Here is a 23,650-nt window from a genome sequence, read left to right as displayed (position 1 = left end):
GCAAAGCATGGAACACAGGTATTTTGCTTAAATTGGATATGCCATAAATGTCCAAAAGATGTGGGTCCCACCTCTGGGATCTGCTACTAACTGAATAGAGAAAGTCATGCATAGGCATCATTCTCTCCATTCAGATCCCATCCAAAGGTGGGAGACATTTACAGCATATTTTATCGATATTCCAGAAATGTCCAGATGGGATAATCACTTTAGCACAGTTTCAACTTTTGTACAAAACTAGCATACAGCTTCAGTAAATGTGCCTCAATATTGAGTTCTGTTTATGAACAGTCTGCAGTACACTCCTAAGCTCCCCCTAGTGGTGGCTGCAGGGAAGCAGAACACAAATAAGTTGTGTTTCCACGTGTTAAAATCCTGTGCTATAGCATTTATGTCTACCCTTTGGGTACATGGACTGCTGTAAGCAAATCTCTTATAGAATGTGTTGATGTTTAATTTTGCAACAGAAAAATGGTCACTGATTCCATAGCAGTCTGTGTGTCATAACTGAGGCTCAATTTGTCACAAAAGTAAAGTTTTAAACTTTTTTTTGTGCTGGAAAAAGCAAACACATCCTTTATAATGAAAGCGACTTTTCCTATTAGTCATAAATGTGTTGCATTCTACAGCTCATCTTCCATGACTCTAGTTATTCCTTGCAGACTAAATACATTATTTTATTTCTTATAATAAAAAATGTCTTATCTGGCTCTTTTACTTGCATGGGCCAAAATGCTTCCAAAAGAGAGTCCAGGAAATATGGACTAAAAATAAAACGTACATAAAACATGGTTAGAGGGAAAAAAGACATGTAAATTACAAGGTCTAGTCACTTTCATGTTGTTCCCTATTTCCAGTAGAACATAAATATAAGTGTAATGTATATGTGGTCTGAGTGGTTCCAGGCTTTATAGTCTTCATTCCTATATCAAGGAATGAAGCTAAATTGCATATCAAATCCCTATTATAAATACATGTCAGGATATGGATTGTTTTTTCTTTTTCTTTTTCTTTTTTTGCCTGTAGTGATCTTTGAAATCTATCCAATATTTTTCTATTAAAAAAATAAGATTTAAATAAATGATGTTTTTTTCTATACTTGTCCTAGATATTGCTTTTGCTGATTTGAGTTTTCTGCTGATTTCATTCCAAGAATGTGTGACATGTCTAACTATGCTACTCCTCAATCATCTATGGTCGTCTTATGTAACGGATAATTCTTCGACCATGATTTTATTTATTTTTTCTTGCTGGTGATGTTTGTCCGTTTTGGGGCTAGGACTGAGTTTCACTAAAAGACACACAAGAGAACTACAATAACAAATAATGGATTTTCCCCTTTGGGCAGCTTGTGTCTTAAATAGATGAATACATCAGTTATAGTCCAAAATTAGAGTTTTTACGATCCAAAGTGTAGAAATAACAACTTCAAATGACATGAGGAAGACTTCTGATTTGAAGTTAAAAAAAGTTTAATATTCCCCAAAACCCACTGAACTAGCCCCAAGAGATTTACCACGTGGTGCAATATGAAAAATAAAAACTCAGTCTTGAGCAATTCACATGGCTCTATTCACACAGTCTCTTTTTATGTCAGTCATGACGGATCTGTTTTCGAACAAAGGATTCCATTTCCTCATCGTGGGGTCTGTCAGATGTTTGTCTTGAGTGCTGGTATTTTTGACAGCAGACTACTCGCAATGTCAAAAACACTGGCACCCTGATGAAACAGGAAAAGGGACAATGTGAACAGAGCCATCATGTGGGATAGAGCTAAGTGATGATTTATGTAATATATGATATATATTTATGAAAAACAATTTTTTTAATAAAAATATCTCTCCAGCCAAAGACTTGGAAGAATGCACTAAAATGGAGCCGGCTTATAACTGTGTGTCTGTTGTTTTCTCTCCTTTGATGGGGTTATCTGTGCACACTCACTCTTTTCAAGCGTGAAATTAGACATGTCAAAAATTTTCGCCGGGAGCTATTTTTCATAAACTGATCACATGCAAATTTCTCCAACACCACGCTAATAGGAATTCAAAGAAAATTTTGTAGCAAATAAAAAAACATAGAAAAGATGTTAAGAGCTATAATTTATGTGAGCATCGTGCCATATTTCTCTAAAGTCTTGGGGTCTGCAGGATATATATATATATATATATCATTTGGCCACACTGGCATTATAAATTTTTCACCATATTATTATTTGCCTTCTACCGAAGACAGATGACAATTTTGGAATTGCTACATATCTTTGTAGTCAGTAACACAGCTTTAACCTCATTGCACTTGCCAGCAGGACTATTTCCATCTGGAAGGCTTAGTAGGTAGAAGAAAACAGTGTCTACCATGCAAGTAACTGAAAACATATTTATATTCACACCCCTATTGTGGTGGTGTTTTTTCATACACTTTTTCATTACGTGCATTTTTTTTTTCATTTTTTTTTTTTTTGCAAAAATGTAGATTTAGATTTATTAAGGTTTTAGAGGTCTGACAGTGAAGCTTTATGTTTTACTGAATGTTTTCTTGGTGCATATGGTCTAACACGGATGAGCAGTCACGGTGAGATTTTGGAGTCTATTAAACTGGCTCATTAAAAAGATCAATCTGTTTCAATAATAACACTGGGAGCCATCAGTCACAGAAAGAGTGAAAAAAAGTCCTGACACGTGAGTGGAAAACACAACTGAGTAATTTGTCCATGACATGTCATGGTTGCAAAGAACTCATAGTATTTATCTCACTATTAGACTTCATTCCCAGCAAGACTAATAATTTGTTCTACCTCACAGGTTTTGTTTACTCCTTTTTTCCGGCTTAGTCTAGAGCAAATCTTGGGGGTTATTAAACCCGTAGAAAGGTTCTATATCACAAGATTTAGCTTTTCTTATGATGACTTTTCTCCACCGCCTGGGAGACATTGGTTGTGGTTGACTATGTATGTAGATGAGAACAAATTGAGTGCCTTCCCATGTTGTACATCATCTCCACGATGTCAAGCCTACGTAAGATCAAGAAAATACACTTAGATTACATTTGTAGTACATTACACATATTTTCTTTTCAGAACCAAAGAAAATGGCTTTGACAGAGAGCCTTTGCACTCAGAGCATCCAAGCAAGCGGCCATGCACTATAAGCCCCGGCCAGCGGTACAGTCCAAATAATGGCTTATCCTATCAACCCAATGGTCTGCCTCACCCTACCCCACCACCACCTCAGCATTATCGTTTGGATGACATGGCTATTGCCCACCACTACAGGGACTCGTACAGACACCCTAACCACAGGGACCTCAGGGACAGAAACAGGCCTATGGGTAAGAGAATTGGAGATTTTGTTTGTGTTTCTCCATTGCTAGCATAGCTCTTTGGAGAATATTAACCTGATTAAATTGTCATTGTGGTCATTGTTGCAATGCATTGTATGGCAGTATTAAAAATGCAAAATGTAAGTCAATAAATCCCATTTGTTATTGATTTAAGTGTAGGAGAAAATCACTTGAAGTAACAGGCAGCCGCTTTGTGAAAGTGGTAATTAAACACTGAAGACCTGACAGCCAAACTAGAGACTCTAATCTCCTACACTTACAATCAGATTTTATTGATATCAGTGGGGAGACCTTGGTGGGCACCAATCGACAGCTAGGTCTAAGGTACATTCTGACATTCTGTGTTGTCATGGTCTCTATCAAGCAGTATCTTATTTTATTGTATTTATGATTTTTACTGAGTTTATTAATTCTCTAGTGATTGATTTCTAAGTTTTGTTCCGATGAGACATCATAGTAACTCTCCACCCAAAAAAAAAAAAAAACTCTTTAGGACTATTGTTAAAAGACTTCACTTAATCCATTTTTCAGAAAGGTGTTAATTGGTGCTACATGAGACTTTACATCTGCTTTGTCTAGGGTTGCACGGAGCACGTCAAGAAGAAATGATAGACCACAGACTAACAGACAGAGAGTGGGCAGAAGAATGGAAGCACCTTGATCATGTAAGAACCTCGTCATGTTTCTAAAAGACACTGGAGATCCTGGTGTCATTGTTGTAAAAGCATACATAGTAGACCTAAATATATTGCCCTTTTCTGAGGTATTAATGGGGTTGTTCTCATATATCAAATATTAGATGTGCTCTACCCAGGTATGTACAATACCAGGGCCCCATATAGTCAAATGTTCAGGACCTCCTAGACTCCCTCCAACAATTCCCATTCTCCCCTTGGTAAACTATTTTATATACATGTGGTGGGCAACTAAAGGGAGGATGTTTGGGGAGGGGATCATGTGATCATTATGAAGCATAAGGATTTTAATGTTTTGTGGGCCCCTGAGAGAGAAAGACAAGCAAAAACATGACCTTTAAGCAGACACATACAATAATTTTTGAGTTTCTTAAGGGGGAATAATTGGGGTCTGTGAACTTTATGGGTTTGGTAGTAACATATTATTGGTTAAAAAATGGTAACTATTCATGTAAAGCATTGTGTGAGTCCTGTATGGATGCAGAAGGCAGCTGACAGGCGAGTGTGGATCCCCATCCACTATGCTGCCCTGAAGGTGACCTTGGCTTGCTGCAGAAGTGTCATCTAGAACCTGAACTCCTGGGAATGAAACTATTTTGGGAAAGCATACTTGGAGTCCTAAGAATAGATGAAGAACATTGGTTGAGATTTATAAAACTGGTGTAAAGTAGAACTGGCTTGGTTGCCTATAGCAACCAATCAGATTCCACCTTTTATTTTCCGGAAGTAGTTGTGAAAAATGAAAGGTGAAATCTGATTGGTTGCTATGGGCAACTAAGCCAGTTCTACTTTATACCAGTTTGATAAATCTACCCCATTGTGTTTTTTTTTTCATGGGGGTAATTTATTTTTCATGGGGATATTGGACTTATGAACTTTTATATACATTGATCTAGAAAAATAAACACCAAATTTAAAATAAAATATGAATTGTGGAAGCAAATCTTTGTCATATTTTACGAAACGTTTGATGCCCCATGTAAAATAGAATTATTGCCCTTCATTCTCTATAGAACGTTGTCCTGTTTGGATAAAGTAGCTGCCTGAATTGATTTTTCTCCCTCTGCCATGCTTCACTTGCCTAGCTCATTTACAATATATCATCTTTATATCTCGTACATTGTCTTCCCGTACTGTTGTCGAGAGCTAAATAATGGCATACATTCCCATTGCAGTTTGGATCAGTCCTATGCAAATTTTAAGCATGCAAGATTACCAAGTCATAATATATTTAAAACGAATAACTCTACCATCATCACAGATGGCAGATGAAAGTACTTTCCAAGTGTTTGGAAGCTAGGCTTAATGAATGTTACATGTTCACAGACAGGCTCTTTTATGCCATCGCAAAAGAATAAAAAAAAAAATGCTAACCCTAAGATACAGTTCTCATGCAAAAATATATGTGCAATATCTACCTTCTATATGTTGTAGCTCTTTTAAGGTTATGGCAAGTAAACAGTTTTTGTTTTTTTCCTCCTGATCTTGTCCTAACAGCTGTTAAACTGCATAATGGATATGGTGGAAAAAACAAGACGATCCCTCACTGTGCTACGGCGATGTCAGGAAGCCGACCGGGAAGAGCTTAATTACTGGATCAGGCGGTACAGTGATGCGGAGGATTTAAAAAAAGGTAGCAGTAGCAGCAGCACCAGCCATTCCAGACAACAGAGTCCTGTGAATCCAGATCCCGTCCCCTTAGGTATATTAGCATAAACAATGATGGGTCCTTGGACCTTGGTCCTAAGGTTCTTTAATGACTTTTCTCTCCTTAGCTGTTTCTGTGAAAATCAATGTCATTTGATAAAGGTTTTTACATATTTATTATGTGATGACATGCTTTTTTTATTTTGCCTTAGTGCTAGTAATGTAGCGATGGTGGAATTGAAACCCATTTGATTGGGTTAGTCAAGGGGTTAAGAGCAACCCCTGCCATGCTTTCATGCATGGGAAGGAGCTGTTGGATGAGCTTGTGGCTCATAACCTAATATTGACTCAGAAAACACGATTGACTCAATGCATCTGTCTTGTCATGTGCCAGAAATTGTAGTTGTCTGAGATCCAAAATGTAGAAGTCAATGGAAATCAAATCCTTATTGTCTTCATTTAATAAAGCACCAAGGTTCTATCAGAGCTGTACATGAGTAGGAATATATTCTAAAACACATGTTTAAGGATACCATGGATGAGGTAGAAATGTTTGTCTTGATTGCAGGCTAGCATCCTGAGGTGAAGTAGTCTGTCTTGATATAAGTAGATTTCAAATACATCCCTTTTGCATATCCTCCTGGTAGTCACATTGACAGCAGTGCTCCTTTGAAGCTTCTTCAAGGAAATGTTAGTGAGTTGCTTGAGATATCAGTAGCTATTGACTCAGCGACCTTGGAAGTTCTGAGTTTTTGTAGTTTTTTTCCAAGTTCACCAACAGGATACATGGTGCCATTTACAGCAGTCTGGAGTCTAACCTGTACAGTTTGTGCAGGAATGCTCAACTTTCTTCAACTAGACCAGGGATGCTCAACCAGCGGCTTTCCAGCTGTTGCAAAACTACAACTCCCAGCATGCCTTGACAGCCTACAGCTATTAGGGCATGCTGGGATTTGTAGTTTTGGAACAGCTGGAGAGCCACTGGTTGAGCATGTCTGATCTAGTGTATAATAGGCTATGTTGATAATATTCAGGTTAATCCTTTTGAAACATAAGAGCACTTCGGCGCTACCTCTGGCAAAGCCACCGGGAAATTCTCCTTATATATACACCTAACGTGACTGTAGACTTTGATTAGCCAGGCGTAATCCCAAAGAGAGTCCTTTAGTCCCCATGCACATGGCCATCTCCATTTTGTGGTCTGCAAAAACACGGATCCACAAAATGCGGGTATTGGCCGCATGAATTCCGCAATTTTCCCACTCCCAAACTGCTTTATCAACTGTATTGAAAAGTGAAATTTTTTTAAATGATACCCCCCCAGAATATGTTTTTTTTTTGTTCAATGGGAGTCAAAGCCAGGCCTCTTGCACACGACCGTATGGCTTTTTCAGTATTTTGCGTTCCGCAAAAAAAAAAAAACTGCAAAAAATATGGATGACGTCCGTGTGCATTCCGTTTTTTGTGGAACAGAACAGCTGGCCCCTGATAGAACAGTACTATCCTTGTCTATTATGCGGACAATGATAGGACATGTTCTATCTTTGAACGGAATGGAAAAATGGAAATAAGGAAACAGAAGGCATACGGAGTACCTTATTTTTATTTTATTTTTGGATCCATTGAAATGAGCGGTTCCGTATACGGTCCTTATACAGAATGCAAAAAATGGAACGTAAATGGAAAAAAAAGTATAGAACTATATAGGCATCTGGATGATACATGGTCTACAGATGTGAGGCCGTTTGCCGTTGTGATTTTTTTTGTGTTAGACTTGGATTACTTCTGCTAACATCTGCCAAAAAATCTAAGTCATCTGATTTTTCATGTTTTTTTTTTTAACCATTACATTTTTTATTGCATTTATGTTGGCTCTACGCTCCTTGTTGGGCTGAACCACTTAAATGTATTATTCTAGTCTAAACATGGTGTGGAGACATGAACACCGGCCATCTACCCACTCCTGCTTTATTTCCCAACATATAATCAGTTTGAATCAGGATATTTGGAGAACAGACGACATCCATTTCTTTCCCTCGATAAAGGATTGAAATAATATATATGTGGATTACTTCATTGCCGTTCTCAAAAGTCATATGTACAGTTATAAAAATAAAGTTACCCACATTTTTATTATTTTCCTCAAACTTTAGGTTAAATAAGGTTTAGCCTATGTGTTTTTCCACACAATATAAAATAATCGATAGTGCGGGCAGTTTTGTTTTTCTCAGGATTTTACAGCAAGTGATTTGTGCCAAAATAAATACTCGGCCTTTTATTGTCTATACCGTTTCCTCGGCCGCCTTCTTTTCATAGCTTTGCCCATGTGTTGCTTTCTGTTAGATTCCATCATTTTCTAGAGGCTGAGTTACATTTTATGAGTGTATGATTTATGATTTAAAGGGCCAGTAAGCCATAAACAGAATGTCTGACATTAAGAAGCTATTAGTCACATTCCCAAATTAAAAATTCCCATGCATTCACAAGCCTTGAGACATTTCACATTGAACTAACATCTGCTGTGTAACTGAATACAAAGTAAAGTTTTATTTTATTAGATATTACAAGCCATTGGTTTCGATGGGAGCATAGGAAAATATCTGCCCCAACAATTTCAACTTGATCATGTCTTGTCACGCCTTTCTCGGGCCAATATTGTGACTTGGTGCAACTTGGTGAATCTTCCTCGAGTCCTCACTATAATCTGTTATTGAAACAAAATATTTGGACATGTGTATCAGAACATGCCATTCCTTCAGGGCACGGTATACCAGTAGTAATAAGCCAGAGCAATTGGATTTCTTGTATTTTTTTCTTGAAGATGTGAGTATTTAATGCTGGAGATTCCATGTACAAGTTGTTCTAATTGAGAAAGCCAGTCTGATAAACGGAAACATTTTCAGAAAAAAATACTCTGACTTATTACAACTGTTATACATGCTTTAGAACATTTTACCTTATTACAATATAAACCTTTGGACATAATTCACTTTATAGTTTAAGGCTCCTGTTTAGGCCAAGCTGAACACAATCTAGTTCAGTTTCAAGGGGATAATTTTCGGAAACTGTGGCTAGTCATATGGTTTAGTTATCTGTCGGCCCCTCTTACAAATGGAAGCAGGGCTTTCCCTAGTGTGAGAGAGAGGAGTAAGCAGCCAGAAACCTTTGAGGTAGCTTATTTCACCTAAGAAAACCAAAGGATTGGTTATTTTGAAAAATAACAGCCCAAGCCTTCTTTCCCCTCTGACGTCTGCTGTTGGGGAAAAGTCAGGACACCACTATACACTTTAGATGGTTGGCTGATGCTTAATCTAATGCATGTGGCCCCCTTAACCTGACATAGTTTTCTCAAATAAGAGGAAATTATGTGTTTACAAGGAATTACTTGCAAGGTAATGGAAAAATCTAAAGGGAATATCGAGCCACTACAAAATAATGCTGTAATAGTCACAGATAGAGATTACATTTCTTGAAATTCATTTTGTGTCCTTTTCTAACAAATCAGCCAGCAGATTCTACTCAGGGTATGAATGACTCAAATGAGCTCAGGTTGCCCAGAAAAGTTGTGTATGACACTCTGAGGTCTCTTAGGACTGTATTCAACCCATCTCAAACTCCTTAAAGGGAACCTGTCACCTGGATTTTGGGTATGGAGCTGAGGACATGGGTTGCTAGATGTCTGCTAGCACATCCGCAATACCCAGTCCCCATAGCTCTGTGTGCTTTTATTGTGTAAAAAAAAAAAACAATTTGAAAGAGGCTCTGTCATCCGGATCAATACTGACAAACATAATACCTTTCTTTCTGCTGTCGGTGGTTCAGTGGTGGAGAAAAATTAACTTTTAAAAATATACAAATTAAGTATGGGCTTTTCCGCTTTGTGCACCGCTCCAGTGATGCCCCTGTTTCTCCATAACAACGCCCCTCTGCTGTAGTTTACACCCCTTGCCTTTAGATCGACCCGCTGGTCTAGCAGTGAGATCCCGTGCCTGCGTACCCGTGCCCAGAACGGCGCATGTGCGCACAACTTGTCAAGATGCATAGTGCACGGGTGTGTAGGTGCAGAATCTCAGCTCTAGACCAAAGAATATATTGCTGTCAATCTAAAGGCAGGGGATGTGAATTAAAGCGGGCGTCATTATCGAGCACCAGGAGCATTGCTGGAGTGGTGCTCGAACCGTATAAGCTCACCTCCTGGTGCTAGAATACTTAATTTGCATATTTTTTAATGTTAATATTTCTCTACCACTGGCAACAGAAAGAAGGGTATCATTTATGTCAGCCTCATCAACACAATAGCTTGGCAGGGTAGAGTTGATCCAGGTGACAGAGCCTCTTTAACGCCAAGGCAACATTAGTAATGTCAAAGTGGCAGTGACATATCTGACTATGGGTAAATGTATGGTTTTGTGGCAGATGCCTTCTTCTCTGACTTCAGACCTGTAAATTGGTGGCTGGCAGTTTGAGAGATTCATCCAAATAAAATAGTAAAATTTGGTATATTTGAGACAAATTTGATTGATTTGTAATCGATTTTCTCATCTCTAGTCACAGACATGAGTGCTTCAAAATTTTGGGAAACTTTGCTGTCTTGAGGGTAGTAAGTGACCACTTTATTCCACTCTGCAATCCCTACTACCTATCCTCAATCCATTTTACAGCATTGGCCTTCCTCCATTCAAGAGTTTACTTTGGGGTCAATGGACCTTAACTTAGAAAGCAAATTCCCAGCTAAGACTTATGTTAATACAGAGATAAATTATGATATCGCTGTGACAAGACGTATGCCCATAAACTGAAGTCCTTACAAATTGTGCTGTTTTACTTTCAGCTATTTTAGGACGGCTGAGGCAGTCACATGCCATGACCTTATCTCCTCGTTAATGAGAAAATATGACTTTCTCTATATAGCTAAATGTTAACTCCAGTATTTTGGCTAGCAAACTCCCAGATAGAATAACACTGCAAATAATCAGATATAATTTGAGTCTGATGAAAAATCACAACAAAGTATTTTTAGTGCCTAATTTGTAATACCACATAGTTTTGTCATATATTTTTCACAGCTGTTCAACAGCTTGGCTAATCTGTTCTTGGAAGAGTTCTCTCTCCTTTCTGAAATATTTCTATGGTTACAACATTTCGTTTTCATTCTCACGGAGGATCGGTTTATGAGGTAAAAACCCTTTATTGATACAGACATCTTACAATGCTAAGCCAATGTGACTGCAGGCTACTTCATGACATCCTTAGTGTGCTAGTGGGGTGGCGTGAAAGCATTTTATTAATCTAGTTTTAAGGTGTGATTCAATTTATTCTGTGATTCATAAAGAAAATATCATTCTGACATGTCCAATACCATTTGGGTATTTGTGCATCTTTTTGCCCTGTTATAAAGAAGAGATTAGAGATTAGCGACTCCCTACTTAACATATCGAATTCAACCTGACTTTTCCACAAATAAGGGTCAAATCCAAATCAGTTTTTGGTTATTCGATTTAGGCATATCAAAATGGCATCAGCCATTTTTTAAATCAGAAGACAGGACAGATGAAGACGGAGGATGATCACATGACCCCAGGCGGTGTGTGTATACACATCGGCAGGCATTTGCCACAGAAAATAAAAATATTTTTTTAGATTTTTTAATGTAAAGAAATTTGAAAGTGCAGTTTGTTACCCATAGTCATAGATGTTCCTGTCACCTTGTCATTACTAATGCTGTCTTGGCATTAAAGAGGTTTATTGGGGTTGGATACAATCCAAGGAGACCTCAAAGAGTCATACACGACTTTTCAGAGCAGTTGGTACACTTTGATTCTGGTTGAATTTATTTGCTGACTGGTTAGGCCAAATTGTTTCCAAATCAAGAAATTCGCTCACCTCAAGTAGAGGCGTGTTTCCCAGCAGATAACTTGCTATTGATATAACACAACCTACTTTGTGAAGCTCACTTTCCACTGTTAATTTCAAGGTTAATATATTCTATTGCAGGGGTCAGCAAGTTCTGGCACTTCAGCTTTTGCAAAAATACAACTCCCAGCATGCTCTATTCACATATATGGGAGTTCTAAGAATAGCTAAGGAACTGTGCATTGTAGTTTCACAAAGAACCCTGTGTGTCTCCATGATAACAGGTTATTCATAAAAACTGTCCATAATTCCTGCTAACTTACTTTGTGTGGATCAGATAGATGGCAGGATGAGACTACAAGAAGATTGTTTGCAGTCTCAAACTATGGAGACAATTAGGTCTGCATAGGAGCTGTAGACACAAAATGGTAAAGGAGTTCTCCAGAATTTTGATATTGATGACCTATCCTCAGGATAGGTCATTAATGTCAGATTGGCAGGGGTCAGAAACCTGGCACCTCAGCCAATCAGCTATATGAAGAGGCTATGGCACTCCATGAACACTAAGGCCTCTTCCTAGGCCATGTGACATCAAGTTCATCAGTCACATGGCCTAGGCGCAGCTCTATCCCATCTAATGAATGGGGATGAGCTGCAGTTCCACACAGAGCCGTTATATAATGGACAGTGCTGTGCTTGGTAAGCTGCAAACAGTCTCCTAAAATAGTGGATTGGTGGGGGTGTCTGGTATTGGACTCCACCCTGTATCATGTTGATGACCTATCCTGAGGATAGACCACCAATATCAAAATCCTGGAGAACTGCTTTAATCAAGACTATTTACAATATTGCCCAGGGGCATAGACCTTACAGGGAAATTTCCCAATGAGCTGATGCCCATGGGGCCGCCTACGCCCTCTTCGCGGCTGGCCAGTGGAATTTTTGGGGGATTTATTTTGTGCTGCTGGCAGAATTTTGTGACGGACTGTGGTATTTGGCTCTGTTGGACTGGTATAATGTGCCACTATACAGTATTGCTGGCCCTGCCTTCCATCAATTTAGACCCAACTACAAAACTGGGCCACTTTTCGTATTTTTTCCAGGGCCACTTTAAAGGGAACCTGTCATAAACTTTATGCTGCTCATACTAAAGGCAGCATAAAGTAGAGACAGGTGAGTTGATTTCAGCGGTCTGTCATTTAAAAGTTAAAAGTAAGTGGTTACCAAGAACCAACATCACAATCATTGCAGACTGGGCCTGGAAAAGAGTCACAGCCACCTGAGAAGAGTCCTGGGTATTCCTAAATTCCTGCTCTTCCTGACCACCTGCTGATGACTGACAGTCTTCTACCTAGTTTTTTCCCTTTCTCTCTAGGAGAGAACTGCCAATCATCAGCGGATGGGGAGAGCAGGAGATATGAATAACCATGACTCTTCTCAGGTAGATTTGACTCTTTTCAAGGCCTGGGCTATAATAATTATAATACTGGTTCTCAGCAACCACTTACTTTTAGCTCATGAGTGACACACCACTGAAATCAACATTTCTGTTACGACTTTATGCTGTCCTCAGTGAGGTCAGCATAAAGTTGATGACAGGTTCCCTTTAAGTTCCCAGTCCACCCCTGGTATTGCCTCACCTTCTATTTTAGATGTGTTCAAGCAGTTGACTAATGGTTGTGAAGGTGGGCATATCCTTTAGGGATGTTCAGACTTACAATGCAGGTCATTGACTTTATGGCTTCAGAACCATCCACTTTAGGCTACCTTCACACTTGAGTTGTTGTTTTCCGGTATGGAGATCCAGCAGAGGAAAAAATGTTTCCATTTAGTCCTCATGCATTCTAAATGGAAAGAGATCCCTTCAGGATGCATCAGGATGTCTTCCGTTCGGGCAGCATTCCATTTTGTGACTGGACACCTAACCAAAGCAAGCTGCGGTTTTGTGACCGGTCATAGAAACGGAAAAAACACAGATCCGGCACTGAAAACAATGTAAGGCTACTTTCACACCAGCGTTTTTGCTGGATCCCTCATGGATCAGCAAAACCGCTTCTATCATCATAATACAACCGTCTGCAGCCATTCTGATCAGATCCAGTTGTATTATTTCTAAAATAGCCAAGACGGATCCATCTCTAAAACCATTGTTAGTCAATGGGGGACAGATCCGTTTTCTTTTGTGTCCGAGAGAACTTATCTGCCACCATTGACTTACATTGTGTGTCATGACGGATCCGTCTTGCTCCACTCCACATCGCGCACAGAAAAATGCTGCTTACAGCGCTCTTCTGTCCACGATGGGGACGCAACCAAACGGAACGGAATGCATTCTGGTGCATTCTGCTTCGTTCCATTCAGTTTTGTCCCCATTGACATTGAATTTGGACAAAACGGAAGTGTCCATCATAGGATCTCAATAGCGGAGAGGGAAAGCACAGATGTGAAAGTAGCCTTAGTCAGTGGTAACGGATCAGTTTTTTCCGTTTTGATTTCACACAACCGCATTCTAACGGAACGGATGCATCATGATGTGCAAATGGGTCAATTTAATTCCGGTATTGATGTCCTCTGTGGGATCTCAATACCGGAATTAATAACGCAAGTGTTAGCCTTAGTTGTAAAATTCTAAGATGATGTCTTATATGTAGCAAAATTCGAGCAATGGTATATTATATTATCAATGTATAAAGGATTACATTACCCAGGAATCATGGATTTGATAAAATGTCACAGGAACTTCATGCTCCTATAGAATCTAAGTGCATATTGATATTAACCAGTTAAAATCCTCCAGTTAATAAATGCCTTGTGTCCCTGCTCCTGAGCCAGCCAAGCTTGACGCTGATATTTATGAGCCCAGGCTCACAGACAGCTCAGTCAGTGCTGCTCGCTGTATAAAATTTCCATTTGCATTAATTTCTTTGGAATATTTGCAATCTGTCAGAGAATGTCATGGTGTTATGCTGTCGACATTCCTACAGAAGGCACGAAACATCTGTGACAATGAGATTTTTGTGTACAGTAGACAATACTTGCAGCGTGATAACAGAGTGGGTTTTACTGTCAGTCTCAAGTACTAACAAATGAGCAATACTCTCAATGTGTTCTTTTTTTCTTTCCTTCTCTCCCTTCCTCCTCTGCAGAATCGCATCGGGAATTCCTTCACAGGCCCGGTTCTGGATACGTGCCAGAAGAAATTTGGAAGAAAGCTGGTAAGGATTGTTTAAAAACACAGACCTAGTGTTCTGGCAGATGTGAGCAGTTGTTAATGCACTGATGTGAGGCATCAGAAAAGCAGAGTGATTAGTAACAGAGCAAAATCGCAATAATCCTCAATAACTGCTCCAAATTATAATCTGGGTTTACTGCGTAATTCCTTTGTAGAAAATCTCCAACCCCAGGAGATACTATTGATCTTTAATGTTTGCTGTGTCATTACTATGTATGTATCAGGCTGCACTGTATTAGTGTTTTCAGAACAAATGTAAACTGGTTAATAAAGTTTGCACTGAATTAATAGAATGTATGACCTTTCATTTGTTTTATTTTTGGTGTGTTTTTTATCTTTTTTTTTTATACTGTTGGGTTTAGCATTTTTGTATTTGAACTATCGTATCAAGGCTAAAGGAAACAAATGCCATAAATTTCTTCCACCATTCATTTTCTTAGCTTTGATATTTTTGATTGTTGAACAAGAAAAATATTTTATTGCTTTTCTATCCCCAATATTCACTTTAAAGAAAATGTTCTGAAACATATTTTTCTGGCCTATTATTTATGAAATAATTCCCATATGATTTGGCTTTAATGAAAGAAAAAATAATTTATGCCAGCACTGGCCTTTGAAATGTGGGGGGAAAAAAGTCCACCCATACGCTAATAGAAAATCGCATTGATTGTAAAATTTGTACGAAATTAATTAATTGAAATAAAAGGTTGTAGACATCGTAATAAAACATGACTGATACCACATTCCAAAGATATTTCTTTTTCGGTAAGCAAGGTTTGTTTGCATTCGGTGATAAATATGCAAGCACCTTTCGAGCATCCTATCAATTCTCTGTGCAGATCTGTGTGTGCCTGTGGGACTAGAATAGGAATGCATAATTTAAATATAAATTGCCTGATTTGCATATACAATTAGTCAAGCTGTAGCTTTGATCGTAAGCAAAAATTATTGTCCTGTATTGCCACTTAGATAGAATTTTAATTCACCTTGAATATTCAAAGTAAATTAGGTCCAGGATGCATTGTTCACGGCTGTGATATTAGGAACCACTGCCTTCACCACAATCAAATGCCTTAGATTTTAAAAAAATTAATTAAAAAAAAATGTAAAAAAAAAATTCACATACAATTTTTTTTATTTAATAAATAAAATATTTCTCGAAATTAAAGAAAGTATTTCTAGAACTGAAGGCTTTTGCATTTCTAGAATATAAATATTCAATTCTACGGTCATTCTCCATTATTTTCAAATTACGGTTGCATTTTCTAGTATTAAATTTCAGCAAAAGAAAAAAGTGTCCTGGTGTTTTGCTAATGGCGTGTGGGAAAATATTTTTTTTTCCGTGGTTTGCAGATAGTGTCTTTAAAGATTGCTTCCTGAATCTTATTCATTCATTCTTTATTTTTAATATCGGGTAATATGATTCTATTAGAAATCTATGTTCTTAATTAAACAGAACATTTAATTAAGGTGCTTTTTAAGCAAGTGAAACAATTAGGTGAAAACACTTGAATGAAACATGTCATAATTAGTTTTAATAGAGTGTTAATTGGTACAACGTTTGCCAAGTTAATAATTACTGCTTATTAAATTTTCAATTATTCATTGTCATTCTGGTTTGAATAAAGATGAAAATTAGATAAACTGGATCAAGTGGAAGATATCTTTCCATGATAATTCATTTAAATCATTTTCTTTTAAATAAAGTATTTAGTCTGTCTTTATGTAATGAATAGGCATGTGTAATAAATGAAAAAAAATAAAACTCATATTTTTTTATTTTTTTATTTATTATTTAAGTGTTTCTACCTGCGTTAGAAACTAGGCTAACGTAGCTAAATGTATTGTTATATAAAATTTGATTCGGCTCCCTTTGCTGAATTTTACAAACAAATCCGCTTCATGGCAAATTACTTTATCACAAAGCGCATTTCATTGTAAGTAGTGAGTGCAATGACGGGGAAAGGCGATTGTGCTGCTCCCAGTCGTTGTAGCCCTTAGATGCCTCATTTATACATGATCACGGTATCTGATATACATAAAAGAATGTAAAATAAAATTAAAAAAAATACTTACCTGATCCATTTGCTCGTGATGGGCCAGCCGCTGTCATCTTGCTTGACGGTCTGGCGCGAAATCTTGTGTGGTCCGAGATTACGTCATCACGCTAGCCGGCAGGTTGACGTCATACGTCACCGCCCACTATTTCAGGTTAAATCTAAATTGATTTGCTATTGAGAATCATGAAGAAATTCGACTTCGTGGGTTAATCGAATTTATCCTGAAATTCGAATCGATGTGTTTTTTCATATGAAAGGATCAAAGCACATTATGTTAATCCAAATTCTACATATACCAGTGTATTTATATATATCAGATAAAAATGGCAGCACTGGCAAAAAGTGAAAGGTTGTGTGCACGTTCTTGAGGGAATAGGCTTCTCACCCCAATAAATAGCCCTGAAAATGAACGGCACTCCAGTAGGTCATGAACAAATAACTCCATTATTCACCCATGCGGTACCGCACGGGTGAATAAAGGAGTTATTTGTTCATGACCTACTGGAGTGCCGTTCATTTTCTGGACTATAAATATAGATATATATATAGTATACAGTATTTTGTTCATACAGTATAAATCATAGTGTTATATAAGTTGTGCTGCCATTTATGTATGTCATGCTTGTTTCCTACTAAGCTTAGCCAAAAATTGAAAACAATAATCCCATGGCTATTGGTCCTCAAATAGATTCTATTGTCAGAAAATAAATAAATTAAATTGTATAAAAATACAATTCCATGTCATTGTTTATATGAAAAAGTTCCTGAAATCCTGATGTTTTCACCCTGATTACTGAACTTCACAGTAGGCTGACACTTCCCGTTCTGTAGAGATCACTTTGCAGCAGTCATCTCATTATCATCATACACAAGATCACAATGAAAGCTGGAGGCAGATAGCACAGAATCATAGTACATAAGAATCATACATAACCTCCTCCTAATTCCTGTATATTGACCTCTTCACTTACTATACATCTTTTCTGATATTCAGGTGTCTGCTGTAAAGCAAATCTCTAATTGCTGTTTCAACACCTCAGGCAACATGGCTGCCTCCATTATCATGTAAAGAAACTCTACTGGATTCAAATCACATTTCTATCATCCGCTTACCAGATTTGTTTAACAGATGCCCAGAAGACATACGCAAACAGGTGCCAAGGGAAAGGCATTTTACATTGATTTCAATGTTAAAAAAATGTTTTGGCGGATACCAAAGCAAAGTCTACCATGCTTTTGTGGCCAAAACAAAAAAAAGGCAGTGATGGATAAGTTTCTTTTTTTAACAGTGAAGTGTAAAGTGGGTGCCCTTCCATCGGCTTACATTTGCATACTTTTTCTGGTTATCTGTCAAACAGATCTGCAAAGCGGATATTAAAACCTGATGTGAACACAGTCTACGGGCTGTATTACATTAAAAGATTAAGCAGACGCTTGTCGGGAGGGAGGCGTTTCTTCCTGGCAATCGCCTACTCGTCAGCAGAGGAGACCGCTGCTATTACATGCATCAATCTCCTCCACAGTATGGGGAGGAGCGATCATTATACCATTGCTTGTCCCCATACTGACTAGTTGTTTGCCGGCAGCAGATCGTGATTAGACAGCACCATCTGCCACCAGCATAAAAATCTGGATTGCCTGATGAACAAGCATTTGCTCATTCATCGGGTAATCGGCAGCAGAATTACACTGCCAGATCTTCGCTCAAGAACGTTACTATGAAGACTCATTCGATCTGGCAGACAATCTGCCGGTGTAATACAGCCCTTAGAATATAATATGCAAGAAAAAATTTAATCAGATTAAATAAATAGATTTTATATCTTTTCACCAGTAAAAGGATGTGGTTTATTCTATTTTACTTGCTTTGATGTGTCTGGTTGAAGATGATGGATATTTGTCTTTTTTCAACCATGTCCCTATGACTGCACTGAATTGATGGACTGCATACAGTACATGTTGTGGGTATATAAGTCGCCTGCATCCTAGGTGCACAGGTTATAGTTTAATGAACCCTGCAGTATGTGTACAGTTTATTTTAGTAAAGATGGATTATGGTAAAATTCTGGTAGTTCCCAAGGTCAGAAATCACTTTTTGTTAACATAGTCCAGGGGCAGATTGGCCTTAGACCTTACAGGGAAATTTCCCGGTGGGCCGATGCCCAGGGGGCAGCCTGGGCCCTCCTCATGGCCGGCCAATGGAAGTTTTTGGGGATTATATTTTGTTTTTGCATGGACTGTGGTATCTGACTCTGTTGGGGTGGTATAATGTGCCTAAATATGGTACTGCTGGCCTTGCCTTCCAAAAATTTGGATCTGACTACAAAACGGGGCCATTTTTAGTAATTTTTCCAGGGCTGCTTTAAGTTCCCAGTCCGCCCCTATACATGTCCCTTTTGAGGAATCAGGTACTTGTGTTTCTTATACGTGGGTAGTTCCGCCCTTCTTGGTGGACCTCGGCAGAACATGGATTTACAGAAAATATTCCATTTGTCTTACAGAAGAAGCTGTAAACGAGGTGAAAAGGCAAGCAATGACAGAACTGCAGAAAGCAGTGTCGGAGGCAGAAAGAAAAGCACATGAGATGATTACCACAGAGAGAGCAAAAATGGAAAGGACGGTTGCAGAAGCAAAGAGGCAAGCTGCGGAGGACGCCCTGTCCATCATTAACCAGCAAGAAGACTCAAACGAGGTAAGACAAAGACAGAACGACAACCCAAGCATCATGTGACCTGTGTGGACTTTCAGTAAACTTTTGCTATGTTACAGGTACATATCAAAAGTTTAGATTGGTTGGGGCCTGAGACCCCCACTGATCTCTCGCTGCGGGACAGGAAGCAGGACAGACTCAACAGAAAGTCTGAGGACCTGTCTCATGCAGCCAGGAGAACATGTACATGAACATGCTGTTCTAGAGATCGGTGGTGGTCTCAGCGCTGAGACCCCCACTGATCTAACCTTTTTATATGCCCCTATGACATATCAAAAGTTCACTGAAAGTGCAGTGCCACTTCAAGTTTGCATTTTAAACACAGATTCCCCCCAAAAATATATTTTCCAGATTATTGTATGGTCTACTTTCAAAGCTGATCCAGTGCAGCATAACTTGTTTTAAACTAGGTAGATAGATATGAGATAAAGATAGATAGATAGATAGATAGATAGATAGATCAAGCAAATCTCCTTCCAGTTTTGGTTATAAGGGACCCTGGACCATAGATAAATTGTTATGACATTGATAGATATATAGACAGATTGATAGAAATTAGAAAGGAATTAGGTAAACAGATTTATTGTATTTATTATTTATATACCACCAACATATTCCACACTTTACAGGAATTTAACCCACTCCTAGTGGGGCTCACAGTCTAAGTTCCCTATCAGTATATCTTTGGAGTGTGGGAGGAAACCAGAGAACCCAGAGAAATCCCACACAAACGCGGGGAGAACATACAAACTCCATGCAGAAGTTGTCCTTGGTCAGATTCAAAACTACAACTCCAGCGCTGCAAGGCACCAGTGCTAACCAGTGATGGCCAGTTCGCATTGTTCGCCCGCGAACATATGCGGGCTGCCATATTTTCTCACAAGTCCGGCGGGGCACAGGTAAGCCCTTACCTGTGCCTGTGCGTGAGCCGGTCTGAAACAAATGTGGTCAGCGGGAGCAGGCAGTTCCAAGAACAGCCCGATGAAGGCCCCCGGTGGCTGTTCTCGGAACTGCCTGCTCCCGGTTACCGCATTTGATTTCAGACCGGACTTACCTGTACCTCGCCGGACTTGTGAGAAAAGATGGCAGCCCGCATGTGTTCGCGGGGGAACAATGCAAACTGGCCATCACTGGTGCTAACCACTGAGCTGCCCTTAAGTAGGTTTATTTGAGATAGATAGGTAGATAGGTGAATAGATATATTGATTTGAGATAGATATATAGATTAATAGAAGTTAGGAGAATAGATGGATATGAGATAGATAGATAAATAGATAGATGTGAGATAGAGCTTAAGAAAGGCCTCAATGTGTTGGGCTGAAACGTTGTGGTTTGGGTAAATAAAAACGGGTCCACCACCTTTTCACGAACAACAGAGTGCTGCCTCATCTTGTACCTCTACATACATAGGCTCAACAACCTACAGCCTGGTGGGATTGCACACGCACTTCTTGTGACTGCTGCTGCCTTTTTGTTTTGATAGATAGATAGATAGATAGATAGATAGATAGATAGATAGATAGATAGATATGTGATAGACAGACTGATAGAAATTCGGTAAATAGTTGGATAGAATGATTTGTCTTAGTTGATGGCAAGATCTAGATAGATAGATAGGTAAACATTAGGTAAATAGATTGATTAGAGATAGATAGATAGACAGATAGAAGTTAGGTAAATAGATAGACTTGAGCTAGACAGGCAGATAGAAGTGAGGTAAGTACATAGCAGCAGTAGTGATGCTCCTGTCTGATACAGGGGGTGACTCCTATCACATTGACATCAGCTATCTCACATTATTCCAGTAAACCTTATCTATTATTCACTTATCTTTTATTCAATGAATATAAAGCTATAGGTTGAAAACCTCCAATTACAAAACTATGCGAAAACAAAAACCTGGCACTAAGCTCCAGATTCAACGTGTAACTGTGCCTTAATAGGCAAAGCTAGAATTTAATTTGTTGCAGACGTCTTTGAGGATGAAAGACCCTTGTGGGATCAGTAGATGCCCAGAGTTTCATTTTAATGCATAGCAGATGAGTTCCCGAAGACAAAAGAAATTGATTTGCAACATCTGAAAGTTTCTCAGGAAGGGAAGCAAGCTACTCCATGCAGGAATCAAATGAGGCCGGCCCATAATTGGCTTGGCATCTTCATGTTAACAAGTCAGATATTGATGAACATATTTGTACACATTCAATCGGAGCTTTGTTCTGTAACTGTGGCATGCTTTCCTTCTACAATTACGTGTCTTAAAGGGAATGTATGAGAGTAAACGTATGTGTGCCCGTCTGTTTACAATGCTGAGGTGGGTATCTGTATGTAGTGTTCTGTATTGTGGTCAATTCCATATCTATCTATCTACATCCTATCTATCTATCTATCTATCTATCTATCTATCTATCTATCTATCATCTCTGTCCATCTATCTATCTATTTCATATCTATTTTTCTCTTATGGCACTCAAAGGGGTTGTCTCACTTTAGCAAATAGCATTTATTAGGAAGTTAATACAAGGCACTTACTAATGTATTGTGATTGTCCATGTTGCCTCCTTTTCTGGCTGGATTCATTTTTCCATCACATTATACACTGCTCATTTCCATGGTTATGACCATCCTGCAATCCATCATTGGTGGTCGTGCTTGCACACTACAGGAAAGACCCCTGGCCTCTCTGGTGGCCAGGACTGTGGGAGTGCACCTAGGCTATGTATTTTCCTATAGTGTGCAAGTACGGCCACCGCTGATGGATTACAGGGTGGTCGTAACCATTGAAACGAGCAGTGTATAATGCGATGGAAAAATAAATCCAGCCAGTAAAGGAGGCAATATGGACAATCACAATACATTAGTAAGTGCCTTGTATTAACTTTTTCTACATGATGAACACCATTTCTACATGATGAACACCATTTTCTGAACTGAGACAACCCCTTTAAATCTTTTATCAGGCAAAGGGCTGATTTATCGTAAGATTTCATATTTATCTATTAAAGGGGTTATCTAGTTTAGAAAACCCATTATCAACTTCTCTAGTAAGAAATACTGAGTTAAAGGAGACGTTTCCCATTAAGGATAATTATTTTTAAGTTAAAATAAAGAGTAGGTAAAAAGCGTCTGCTTGTCTCTAGAGATGAGCGAATTTCTCCAAAATTCGATTCAGCCAGTTCGCCGAATTTTCCGAAAAAATTTGCTTTGATTTGAATATATTTGCAACAAATCATGATAAAAAAGCGTCTATTTCCGGGCTGCATAGAGCCTTTATATGGGTGTAGAACACTGTGCCTTGCAGTAACACGCATAGGGAGTCTGCTGGGGTAGTGAAACAATACTGTGAGTCAGTATGACATTCAGATAACAGGCATCGCTATTAGAATCACTGCACACTTCACTTATTTTGGCAGTCACGGGGCCAAAACCGACCAAATAACTCAAGCATAAACTCAGCCTTACTGGTCGATGTGAGCGCCAAGAAGAAGTGCACTCCTTTTACACGGTCATCAGCTGATTTCACATAGATGTCTACATAACCTGTGCTATTAAACGCTTGTTCAATTAGAGCCCCCCCCCCCCCCGACAGATTGGAGAGGGTGTCAGCAGTAAGTTTGTGTTGACGTCACTGATTATTTTGCCCTTCCTCTGATCCTTCAGAACAAAAAACGGATCCTGTCTGTGGAGCATCCGCCTTCACGCGGTAGGCATTTGCTCAATAATCCATCAGTATTGCTAATGCCCAAAAAAACAGGAGTGGATCTAAAACAGGGAGGACACGTGAATGGAATATTGGCATGTCTTCTGTGTTTTGTACCCAGTCCTGCTTTTGGCTACCAAATCATAAGCCAATTCTGATGAGACCATACAGGCCTTACAGCTGCTACACAGACAGGATCCGTTGTGTGTCTCATTTTTCCTTCCTTCTGACCGATCAGAAGAAAGGTAAAATAAATGGTGATTTCCAGAAGGCGAAACAAGGACAATAGCAACCCCGTTAGAGATTGGGGTGGGTGATAACAGCATGAGAAGTCCACAGAGTGGCCCTATGACATAGTGGTGAGGTGGAAGCAGCATGAGGAGACCACCAAGTGGCACAATGACAGGGTCTGGAGGT

At 38.9% G+C, this 23,650-nt stretch overlaps 1 protein-coding gene across 4 annotated transcripts in view; it reads left to right on the top strand.

Annotated features, from left to right (window-relative positions):
* RUNX1T1 (RUNX1 partner transcriptional co-repressor 1) overlaps positions 1 to 23,650 on the top strand; it is a 134,190-nt gene that overhangs the window by 99,750 nt on the left and 10,790 nt on the right. For all 4 annotated transcript variants that reach the window (XM_044294087.1, XM_044294089.1, XM_044294090.1 and 1 more), the window contains exons 6-10: positions 3,077 to 3,327; positions 3,919 to 4,004; positions 5,532 to 5,736; positions 14,681 to 14,749; positions 19,328 to 19,518. In XM_044294087.1, coding sequence (XP_044150022.1) covers positions 3,077 to 3,327; positions 3,919 to 4,004; positions 5,532 to 5,736; positions 14,681 to 14,749; positions 19,328 to 19,518 — 802 coding nt within the window. The remainder of the gene's footprint in view (positions 1 to 3,076; positions 3,328 to 3,918; positions 4,005 to 5,531; positions 5,737 to 14,680; positions 14,750 to 19,327; positions 19,519 to 23,650) is intronic.

Source organism: Bufo gargarizans, chromosome 5, assembly GCF_014858855.1.
Source record: "Bufo gargarizans isolate SCDJY-AF-19 chromosome 5, ASM1485885v1, whole genome shotgun sequence".
Taxonomy (NCBI): Eukaryota; Metazoa; Chordata; class Amphibia; order Anura; family Bufonidae; genus Bufo; species Bufo gargarizans.
This window is presented reverse-complemented; position numbering and strand designations above follow the sequence as displayed.